Source organism: Saccopteryx bilineata, chromosome 5 (assembly GCF_036850765.1).
Source record: "Saccopteryx bilineata isolate mSacBil1 chromosome 5, mSacBil1_pri_phased_curated, whole genome shotgun sequence".
Taxonomy (NCBI): Eukaryota; Metazoa; Chordata; class Mammalia; order Chiroptera; family Emballonuridae; genus Saccopteryx; species Saccopteryx bilineata.
The window spans coordinates 65,278,685-65,290,952 of NC_089494.1; the positions used below are offsets into that span (position 1 = coordinate 65,278,685).

Genomic DNA, 12,268 nt, shown 5'->3' on the forward strand with positions numbered 1-12,268 from the left:
GGTCTGAGGGACAGTGAACTGGCCCCCTGGGTAAAAAGTTTGGGGACCCCTGCTCTAAATGCTGGCTGGTGCTGGGCCCCCTAGCGGAGGCTCTAGGCGGTGCTGATAACTCATTCCCAGCTGGTTGGTCCTAGAGGACTGCTCCCTTAGCAACGTTCCTGCTAGCACTGGTCAATAACTGACGACCTTTCTTTTCTTAGTTAAAAAACAGATATAATACGCATTTAATTTCATTCAATAAATCAATTCCATTTAACTTATCTCTTAGAAAACTCAGGAGAAAGCAAACAGTAAGACAGGAGCAGGTACAGTAAAGCTGTGCAGCACACTGCAGAGTAACAGCGCACGGGCAGCAGGGCTGGGTTTAAACTACGAGGAGAAAAGCCACACTACTGTCCTTTATTGCTGAAGTTATGCTTTCCCAGTGTAGCTAGAATATTTTAAGCAGTCACAAAGTACCACCTTCTGGTTAAATTGTGTAATTCCTCCTTTAATTCTCTTTAAATGCTGCTCTATGGTGGACGTATAAAGCAACAGCAGCAGTTACAAAATGTCGTCTGAGTAATTTTGAGAGCTCAAAACAAGGACCTGTGTACAGACTGAATAAAAAGTGTTCAATTAATAGTGTACACTGTGTAACTTTAACAAACATCTTCAGTTGGAATTTCCACGTAAACCTTAACAGAGCTGTGACTCACGGAGACCAAAAGTAAAGTATCTTTTCCTTCCAGTTTAGTAAGGTGGTCTGCATTCTCCAAATGATTTACAAAACACAAGAAATGCCGCGTGTGAGTACTAGGCATAAGATATTTCATTTTCTAACAGAGGAGCAGCAGGCAGACAGGAACACCAGTGGACACCTGCCACCACCTTTCCCAAAGATGCACACCCAAGAACGGCAGTGGAAACCTGGCAGCAAGCCACCCTTATGATTCTTTTTGGTTTTAAAATACAAGCACTTTCTGACAGTTCCCTCCCCAGCCCGTGAACCCACTTGGCAGGATACAATCCCAGATCCTCTTGCTTAGTTTTCCCCTTAGAATTATTTACAGGATGCCTACAGATACGGTACAAACTAGTATGAAACTGAGAGTTTGCATTTCCAGACGCGCTTCTGTGGTTAAATAAGCACACCGCGCCAATCCGAAGATGGTTCAAAGTTAAGGTGACTCGGAGGCCTGTCCATCCGTTACCGCAGCAACAGGCTTCTCACTGGCCGGGGCCGGTTCGCTGACTCTGTCCTCAACAGCGATGGGGGCCTTGGAAGCTGGGAGCGTCACATCCAGAGCGAGTGCTGAGGTGGCGTCTGCCCTTGCAGTGGTCGTGACAGGGTCGGAGGGTGGGCTGCTGGTGGGCGGGAGGGAGGAGAGCGGCCCCCCTGAGCCTGCTGCAGAACAGACCTCTGGAACCAAAGGGAATGACGACAGGAACTCAGATGGCAACGGGAGAGCTGCGATGCCAGGCAAGTTCCGGGCAGGCAGGGAAGGGAGAGGCGGCAAACCTAGGACACAAAGGGCACAGGTCACACATCCGCCCAGCACAGAGCAGCAGCTGCCACAGGACTCTCTCTTTTTTTGTTTTTATTTAGAAAACTAACTTTAACAGGGTGACATTGATCAATAAGAGCACAGAGGTTTCAGGTAAACACTTCTATAGCATTTGAACAGTTATGTTGTATACCCATCACCCAAAGTCAAATCATTTTCTGTCACCTTATATTTGTCTCTATTTACTCCCCCCCCCCACCCCCACATGACTATCTTTGTTTGCATTTCATGAAGGAAATCTGAAGCCAAGCAGAGAATGCAAATCACAACCTCTGCTTATCCTCAGTTGGAGGCCAGGACAGTTAAACACAGGAAGGGCAAAAGTTGCTCATATGAAAAATACAGTAATAAATAATAATGTAAGAATAAACTCTGTGTTTCATGTATTCACAACCGTCAACCTCCTTTGCCCTACCCTGTCCTCACTGTAAGACCAGCTGGCCAGGAGGAAAGGCTGAAGGCTTCCAGGCTCCTAGATACCTAGGAATGCTTCTCCCAGAGGGGCCCAGCCAGCGGGCAATGCAGCTACGTGGAGTGCTGGACAAAAGAACTCCCACCCACCCAGGAGAGCTGCAGGCTGAACCAGAACCTGCCCAGGGCAGACCTCAGGAAGAGGTGCCCCGAAGCCAGTCCTCCTGGGGAGGCTGTGCAGGGAGGGGCTTGTCATGGAGCCCCTGTGTTAGCTTCACCTGAGTACCCAGTCTCTGCTCAAGCCTCAAGATTGACGTATAACTATTTACACTTGGTAGCTTTATTGTGATTTTAGATAACAAAAAAGAATTTTACTTTTTTAAGAAACAAAGGAAAGGCAGGTTGTACAATAGGTTCAGGTTAACCACGGGGCTGGTCAAATCCTCAATGCTCTGAGAGTCTGTCAAGCGCAGAGGAAAACACCAAGAATACAGAGCACAAAAGAAAAGACACAGGGCGTGCTTAGACAGTAAACCTTCAAGTGTAGAAAAATCAAAACTCAGCTGCAACATGTGGCCACCTCAAAGGCAGAGGGAACCCAGTGACCGTGAGCTGGAGGAGACTCGTGGGCTACTCGGCTGCCTCACTTGCATCAACGCAGAGCCTGACTGTGAACACTTGGAACGTCTGCTAACAACTATCTGCAGCTACACTCTCTCAGTTTTTATTACAAAACATTTAATAATGGAGAATATTTATTAAAGAACAAATCTTTACATCTTTACTACATAGAAGCACAGCCAGCAGTGATATTTCACAGTTTGTTTCTGGTGGGTCACACACACAGCACAGGCACCATGGTGGTAGCCGCCCAGAACAAGGAGAAGCGCAGGCTGTTCCCTCGCCTCCACTGGGCGGACCGCACCCCTTCCACCCACTTAGGTTACAGCAGTGTGATGCCGCGCAGCTGGTATTTCTATACTGGTCTTGATGGTGCCTGAGTGGTCAGGGTGCAGGGAGAGAAGGGGGGGGAGGAGGCAGCCAAGCAGAGGAGAATCACAAGCTTTTTTTAAAAAAAAGCTTTTAAAATAAAAAAGATTAATATTGATTTGAAGCAGATGAAATTTATTAAACTGATCTGACTTTTCCAGGAAAAAAACAAAAACAAATAGAAGACTGGCTTTCTTGGATAAAGCTTTTTTGTTTGTTTTAATTTTTTTTAATTTTAATTTTTTTATTTATAGAGAGAGGGATAGATAGGGACAGACAGACTTCGGGAACGGAGAAAGATGAGAAGCATCAATCATCAGTTTTTCGTTGCGACACCTTAGTTGTTCATTGATTGCTTTCTCATATGTGCCTTGACCGTGGGCCTTCAGCAGACTGAGTAACCCCTTGCTTGAGCCAGAGACCCTGGGCTCAAGCTGGTGAGCTTTTGCTCAAACCAGATGAGCCTGCGCTCAAGCTGGTGACCTCGGGGTCTCGAACCTGGGTCCTCTGCATCCCAGTCCGACGCTCTATCCACTGCGCCACTGCCTGGTCAGGCTGGATAAAACTTTTTATTAGAACCCTAGGAGGGTGAGCTGGGCAACATACCCGGGTTGACGAGTTCTGGAAGGCTGACCCCAGGCATGACAGGAGGCGCAGGGAGGTTCAGGTTGGGGAGGGCAGGCAGGTTAGGCAGTCCTGCTGGTAAAGGCATCAGACCTGAAAAGAAGGTGAAATAAAAGGTAAGGCAATTCCACTGAGGAAAACATTCAATCTTGTGTTGAAAAAAATAGCATCTGCTTCAAAGTGAGAAAACCAGAAGCGCACTTACTGCGTGGCGGTTTTTTATCATGCGGACGTTAACAAAATCTCACTGAAGCACAAGGTCTTTCAATATGTAAATGATCAAATGGCTAAGCAGGTAAGGGCTAAAACAAATCCAAATACTTCTAAACCTGAGAGCAACAATGACGAGGCCCGAGTGTTTGGAGAAAGGGCTGGTTTGTCCCAGCAAGCATGGTAGTCAAGAGAATCGAATTTTTCTGTCAATTGAGTTTTACAGTCTCTCTGACTCTTTTTTCTTTTCTTTTTTTGAAAATTCTGAAATACTTTCAGACTTAGAGTTACAAACAGCAGTTGACAGAAAGAACTCCCATATATACCTCTCACTCAAATTCTGCAAACGTGAATATTTTACTACACTTGCTTTAGCATTCTGTATTTCTGTGTGTGGATACAGTTGGATAATGTGTAGATAATCTTTATTATATGCAGCTTAAGTGTCCGTTTGTTGCCAATAGCTTATTGGTTGCTTGAGTAACTGTACTAGCCAATGGGGTGAAGTTGCCATGGCATTCAAATAGTCCCGCCTTCTGGCATGCCACCTCACAAATTGAGGTTAAAAATTGGAGCAATTATTATGCTGTTAAGAAATCTTAACACCAGAAGGGGTCTTTGCAATGGTACAAGACTAGAGGTTCTCCAATTGAAAAATAATGTAATAATAGCTAAGTCTTCGACTGGCTCCTCTAAAGGTGAAATACATGTCATTCCAAGAATTGATTTGGCTCCATCTCAAACAGGGTTGCCGTTTCAATTGAGACATAGACAATTTCCTGTAAAACTTGTCTCTGCTATGACCATCAATAAGTCTCAGGGCCAAACGCTTAAGCGTGTTGGCATTTTTTTACCTGAGCCTGCATTTGGACACGGTCAACTTTATGTTGCCTGTTCAAGAGTTCGTGAAAGAACGGATGTAAAATTAAAAATTGATGGTCTTCTGCAAGGCGAGCTTAGAAATGATGGAAAGATCTACACAAGAAATGTTGTGTACAAAGAGATCTTTGACATGTGAATTAACATTTTATTATTTAAATCACCTTTATTTATTGAGCTAGCGGTAGCTCTTAAGAAATGTACTGCCAGAGGTTTCCTTCATTGCACTCTACTTAAAGCAATTAAGCAAGTAGAAGGGGGAAACCCCGTGGGGCAGTAAGCAAAGGGGCGTCCTCGCCGCCTGCCCTGGGTAATTCAGTTTGAATTTGCAAACACCTTTGCACAAATCATTTTAATTACAATTTATAATATCTAGAACAGTGGTCATTTCGTATGACCGCCGGACTTTCTAGTGGCTTAATATGTCTGTAGAACATCATCTTTAGCCACATAACTGAAGGCTCTCATAATGTAAATATATTTGGTCACTGAAATGATATTTGATTATTATTTGCAGGAGAAAGGGACTTGGTCTTCACTGGGAACAGATGAGAAATGAACCCAGATCTAATCAGAGAGCTACCAAAGACCCACATAAGGAGTGCTCTCCTTCAGGACGCACTGTATTCACATAACGATCAGAAGTCCGAACTAAGGACACAGCGAAGAAGAGAACGTTCCCGTGTTCCTCATTCCTGCCTCATGCTGCACAGGGGAGGGCGGGAAGTCGGCTGGGGGTGAGGAGGACAGGCTCAGCAGCTGGCGAGCTGGGACCAACAGCACGATGCTCCTGCTCTCATTTATCACAAGTTGCAGGGTAAAATGAGATTAAAAGACATAAAAAGTCATCACACAGGTGGAAGATTTTTCATTGTTGTTTAAGATGCAATACGTCAGTAATGCTATTGTTACATCTCCGGTCTCCTGCTGCTGACCTGGTAATGCAGTAGCTGGATTCATTGATGGCACAGAAGTGAGGGACTGGTTGACCTGTGGTGGCAATAATGGTACTGTTGGTGCACCTAAAATAAAAGCACAATCTTTTACAAATTTGTAACAAATTCAACTGACAAAGAATAAATAGACTGTGTTAAGACAGGGTTCAGACCTCTCCCTCCCCCAGTGGCGAGGTCTTCATTCAGTGGGACATCATTTAGTTGGTTTCTGGCAGTGTCACAGGTATCACAGTGGGTCTATCTACTCTGCCCGTGGCCCCTAATAAACACTGTCAACAGAACCTGGGCCAAGAGGGCGGGAGGCTCTGCAAAGCCATCCCAGCTAAGCTCACTAGATGAGAGTTTTATACTTGACCTACGCAGGGCTAGATCAGAAAACTGTTTTAGGAACTTGGAAATGGAACACAAGGATTCCAGTCAATCTCCACTGCGCTCCTGAACTAAGAAACCACGTGGACGGAGGGCTGCTGGGGGGCTGGGAGGGATGCGCCCGTGAAACAGTGAAGGCTGGTGGTCTCTGAAAGAGGAGATATCCAGATGGCTGCAAAGAGACCAAACAGCATGTGAACCTCCTGATGGAGAGAATTACTTGGTTCCCTGAATCTCCATTTCCTTTGACCTTAGGTTCTGTGATAGTCCTTTGAAGTCTAGTACATTCCCAACTTTTACTGATGTTAGCCTGAGGAGGGTATGTTCTTTACAGACAAGTAACTCTTATGATACCTCCCACTAGGTTCATCGCCAGCTCATGCAGAAGGTTTTGCTGATGTCAAAACGACAGTAATATTGCACATGGATTCTAGATTTTGTCTTATAGAAATCTGCTTAAATAAAGTAGGAGGAATAAATCATGCCTAAAAGTATGAAGCAACTATCTTCAAATATTTATTTATTCATGTATTTATTTTCCTGCAGAATTTGGAGGCATGCAAAAGTATAAGTTGATTCTTTGCTTTTATCAGATTCTCAAAGGGGTTGGACAGTTGGTTGGTATGTGCATTCACTCAAGTTTTTGGGAGCACCTAATATATGTTGACATTGCTTTAGACCCTGAGACACTTTACAGCATAAAGAAAATAAGAATCACTACCTTCAGGAAATTTACATTCTAATGAAGGGCAGGAAATGGCGAGAGAAATATCAAACAAGTAAAATACATGCCATGTAAAATGGTCTTAAGTTCTCTGAGAAAAACTGAGCAAAGGGGTTCAGGAAGTGTGTGTGTATATGTGTGTGAGAGAAAGAGATATGTGTGGACCAAAAAGGCCACATTGATTAATGCCATTTCAAAATAATATATTCATTTCCTAAAACTTTCATAATCTAAAAATGATCAATCAACAAAAAAGTTATTTTTAAAAACCATATACTTCCTTATATCTACAGTTACTGTTTGGGCTACTTTGCAGCACTATAATTAAAAGTAGAGCATCGCCCCCTGGTGGGCAGAGCGTTGCCCCTGGTGGGCATGCTGGATGGATTCTGGTCGGGTGCAAGCGGGAGTCTGTCTGACTGTCTCTTCCCGTTTCCAGCTTAAGAAAAAAAAAAAAAAAAAAAAAGCAAAGACAGAAAAATAAATGCCTAACAAAAAGTAGTTATATAATGCTAGAACATTTGAGTATTTTTTTTTTTTGTATTTTTCTGAAGCTGGAAACGGGGAGAGACAGTCAGACAGACTCCTGCATGCGCCCAACCAGGATCCACCCCGCACGCCCACCAGGGGCAACGCTCTGCCCCTCCGGGGCTTCGCTCTGCCACGACCGACCAGAGCCACTCTAGCGCCTGGGGCAGAGGCCAAGGAGCCATCCCCAGCGCCCTGGTCATCTTTGCTCCAATGGAGCCTTGGCTGCGGGAGGGGAAGAGAGAGACAAAGAGGAAGGAGGTGGGGGGTGTGAAGAAGCAAATGGGCGCTTCTCCTGTGTGCCCTGGCCGAGAATCAAACCCGGGTCCCCCGCATGCCAGGCTGACGCTCTACCACTGAGCCAACCGGCCAGGGCCACATTTGAGTATTTTTAAACTGACTTACTCAAAGTGAAAATGTTGATATCTTTCAATCTCTTTTGAGTAATTACTGTTTTACTTACATTTCTGTCTTTGTTTTAATATTCAAGAAGCCTTTATAGTGTAATAAGATCTCAGCGCATGTGCTTATAAGACAAGTATAACTATAATGTAATGAGGGAAGATTTAAAATGTCAAAAAGGAACTGGGATGAAGAGAGATGTCAGCTGTCCCCTAAAATCAGCTGTCAAACGACATTGGAACACTTACCCTAAAGCAGTAAGTGTTACTTCAGACATAGATACAGCTGCTGACTTGAGAAGTACCCTAACCCACCTTTCCTAAGTCTACTTAGGAATAAACTATAGGAGTGTCCAATGGGATATTAGAAAAAAATCAATCATAAAGAGGACTCAAACACTGCTTGAATAAAACAAACTTTAAATCCCAACTGTATCTAAGACTTGATATTGATGACATTAATATCTAATGTCACCTAGGAAATGTTCTGCAACTGGATTGTGGTGCTAACTGCACAACTCCATAAATTTACTGAGAATCACTGAGTTCATTTTATGGTATGGGTATCATACCTTAATAAAGCTGGAAAAACTTAGCAAAGAATAGGGATGAGGCAATATGTCACCACTCTGACAACCAATGACATTGAATAGTGGAGGTTTGTTACACTGTTCTATCCACTTTGAATATGCTTAAAAATTTTAATAAAAAAAATAAATTAAAATTTTGTTTAGAAAAAACACATCTTTGGCAAGTAAAACAAAGATTCTGAAAAGAGTTGGGATTTGAACCTAGGAGACCAACTCTATAGAGATTATTCTGTTGACTTTAAGTGTATCTTGGTAGGCTGTTTTAAGTCCATTCCAGATCAAAGAGGCATATAAGCAAATTTTGAATACATATATAAAAAAGAATGAAAGGTATTAATGAAATATAACTAAACCATGTATTTAATTCAGACTCAACAGTTGAGTACATGAAGAAAACAGAAGATTTAAAAAAAAAAAGAGAGAAAAACTTTACCACCATACCAAGTTATGAACTCTATCATGTGAGTAAGCAATTCCATTCTTAGGTATATAATCAAGAAAAATGATAATATATGTCCACGTAAACACTTGTACAGAAATGTTTATAGCAGAACTATTAATAATAGCCAAAAAGTAGAAACAACTCAAAAAGTCTCTTTACTGATGGATAAACAAAATGTGGAGTATTCATCCCAGAGGACAATATTTGGCCCTAAGAAGGAATGAATTATTAATATGTTCTATGACATGAATGAACCTTAAAAATATTTAAAGTGAAAGAAGCCAGTCACAGTGGACTGCACATATGAAATGCCTAGATTAATCAAAGCCACATAAAGGTAGATTAGTAATTGCCTAGGCCTCAGGGTTGGGGAAAAATAGGGAAAAATTGATAAAGGGTATTTTACTTTAGGGTAGTAAAATGTTCTGTGACTGAGGTGATAATTACACAACTCTGCAGATATACTTTAAAAACCCCACTGAATTGTATACTTTAAATGGGTAAATTGTATGTTATGTGAATTAGTTCTCGATAAAGCTCTTAAAAAAATACCCTAAAACAAATAGGGACTAGATGTATTCATAGGACAAGAAATAAAGAAGAGGCGATAGACACATGTCTCCTGAGCAGACTGCGCCCCTAGGAAGAGAATGGTACGCTGCTCCTGTTTGTATTCCCAGTGTCTACCACCTGGGGACATACAAACATCTGTTGAGTAAACAGAGCAATTAAACAGAATTTAAAGGTAGACTACTGTCTCTACAACTTGTACAATATTAAGAGAAGATAAAATTCTAAAGTACATTGAGAAGAGGTTTAAATGCTGGCCCTTTGTGTAAAGTGCATAGTGATTTAGTGCTAACTTCCAAGACAGGGCTCCTCAATGTAGAGCTTATTTACAGTCTTCCAAGTATACTGGCATAGATGGGGAGGGAGACAGAAAGGGGGAAAGAAGAAGGGGAGAGCAGAGAGAAGACGGAGTGTGAAGGGGGAAGGGGGTAGGGGAGGGAGAGGGAGACATACTGACTTGTGTTCCACTTATTTATGCACTCATTCGTTGATTCTTGTATATGCCCTGAGCAGAAATCAAACCTACAACTTTGACGTTATGAGGATGATGCTCTAACCAATTGAGTTATCCAGCCTGGACCTGGCACTGATTTTTAAAACTGTATCACTTGAGCCTTGGCCAGGTAACTCAGTTGGTTAGAGCATGGACCAGAAGCACAGAGGTTGGCAGTTCAATCCCTGGTTGGGGCACATTCAGGAGCAGATCAATGTTCCTGTCTCATCACTGTCCCTCTCCCTTCCTCTCTTACTAAAATAAAAAAAAAAATTTTCTTAAAGAATTGTATAGCTTGAGACAGAAAAGAGTACCATGTAAAACAAAGTAAACTGAAAAACAGAGTAAGTTTTTCTGCATACCTGTACTGAGAACATTACTGACAGCTGGTGGAGTTGAGCTAATAGAAAGTCCAGACAGACCCTGTTCAATTTCTGTAGTTCCTGGTGGTGACAAAGACGGGGGATTAACCGAAGACAGCTGGACCTTCCAAAAAAAAAAAAAAAGAAAGAAAAAAAATTACTCAAGTTTACTTAAAAGAAAATATAAATATTGGTTCTCACTAGTCCTACAGATTTTCTGATCATATATTAGCTGTCAGGTTTTCACCTGGTGCTTCTGCCGTCAGACACGCCTTCCTAATGTGGATGTATTCCAAGGACTATATGCACTGTAAACATCTCCCCATCCTCTCACTTCCAGTCCCTCAATGGCATCGACCTTGTTATACACTGTGACACCTACTTCCCACTAGGATGCTAGTCTCCCAAACTACCCCAAAATCACTTTACTGACCCTTTAAAACACCACTGCTTTCCTATTCTCTGAGTTCTCATCTAGTTTTTAACTTTCATTGCTCATGGAAGAAATCAGCTGGAAGTCTTCATACCATGATAAATTCCTTAGAAGTTTCTAAGCCCTGACTGGGTAGTTAAATTGGTTAGAGTGTTTTCCCCGACATGCCAAGGTTGAGGGTTTGATCCCGGTCAGGGCACATACAAGAATCAACCAATGAATACATAGATGAATGAACAACAAATCGAAGTCTCAACGTCTCTCTCTCTCTCTCTCTCAAATCAATAAAGAAAAAAAAAATTTTGGAAGTTCTTTAGAAGTTTCTCAGGATGCCTAACCATCTCATCTCTTCTCATCAATGACTGAATGTGGGGCAGCCCGATCTCTACCTTCTGGCAAGAGAAAACGAGTGAGTCTACAGGGATTCTATACAGATGGATGGATTGGTGGCTTCACCTCTGAAAACTAATTTCTGCCAGCTCCAGTGCCCTCTGGCACATTTCAACATAACTTATATGATGGCCTTTTCCTCTAGCTGCCACTTTACCCTCTGGCCTTCTGACTGCCCAGAGGCATCCTGGTTAGGGTGGCACATATGGTCACAGGAGCCTGAGCAGACAACTGCACTGGCTCTGGTCATGAGTCAATGGTGGGGATGAGAAGGTAACAGAAGTTATACTTCTTCATAGCCCCCTCCTCTTTCTCTAGAATCAGGAATGGTCAAGCTCTGTACCATAAAATGACAGTGGTAGCAGCCCTTTCTTTATGACTACAGCACTTTCTTTTTGGATGTTTGGCTTTGATTTAGTTATGAACACAAGAGTTAACAGTCTGTAACTCCTGCATAGGAAACATTTTTTTTTTCTTTACAGAGACAGAGAGAGAGAGTCAGAGAGAGGGATAGACAGGGACAGATAGACAAGAACGGAGAGATGAGAAGCATCGATCATTAGTTTTTCATTGCGTGTTGCAACACCTTAGTTGTTCATTGATTGCTTTCTCTTATGTGCCTTGACCGCGGGCCTTCAGCAGACGGGGTAACCTCTTGCTCGAGCCAGCGACCTTGGGCTGAAGCTGGTGAGCTTTTGCTCAAACCAGATGAGCCCGCGCTCAAGCTGGCAACCTACGGGGTCTCGAACCTGGGTCCTCCGCATCCCAGTCCGACACTCTATCCACTGTGCCACCGCCTGGTCAGGCTAGGAAACATTTTAAATGCCTTTAATCCTTAGCAAATATCTTATTCCTTATAAAGCTTCATTTTGATCCTGTAATAGTTCCCACACACCTAGCATTCTTTGCTTTCCCAGCCAAGTTTCTTGAAATAGTAAACACTGGCTATCACCACTATATTATCAACTACTTACTCTCTGTCTCCCTTTTTTGAAGCTTTGTTCTCCCCTTGGACTTCTCCTGAGTTTCCTTTGATGGGTCCCCTTTCTCTGCCCATCATTTAAATAGTAGAAATGCTTAAGACTCTTGCCTCAGTCCTTTGACCCACCCAGAGCCAATCCCTTGACAATTTTTTTTATCAATCTCATTGGGTTAAATTACTTTCTCTTTTTTCTCTCTTACTGATGATTTTCAAATCTTATCTCTAGCCTTGTCCTCTTTCTTAAAATCCAGACCTGTAGGATATCCAAATGGATGTTCAAATTCAACACGGTCAGTACTTAATCCATCATCTCCCTATCTCAATTAGTGCTCCTACCATACTCAACACTGGACTCATTTTGGTGGAA

General features: G+C 42.6%; 1 protein-coding gene across 1 annotated transcript in view; it reads right to left on the bottom strand.

Moving 5' to 3' along the window:
- Positions 1-383: 383 nt before the first annotated feature.
- The window catches only part of GORASP2 (golgi reassembly stacking protein 2), a 33,217-nt gene continuing 21,332 nt past the window's right edge, over positions 384-12,268 (bottom strand). Inside the window, exons 7-10 of the mRNA XM_066280215.1 lie at positions 10,097-10,220; positions 5,597-5,683; positions 3,555-3,665; positions 384-1,501 (exon numbers count right to left, since the gene is read on the bottom strand). Coding sequence (XP_066136312.1) covers positions 1,161-1,501; positions 3,555-3,665; positions 5,597-5,683; positions 10,097-10,220 — 663 coding nt within the window. The 3' untranslated portion in view covers positions 384-1,160. The remainder of the gene's footprint in view (positions 1,502-3,554; positions 3,666-5,596; positions 5,684-10,096; positions 10,221-12,268) is intronic.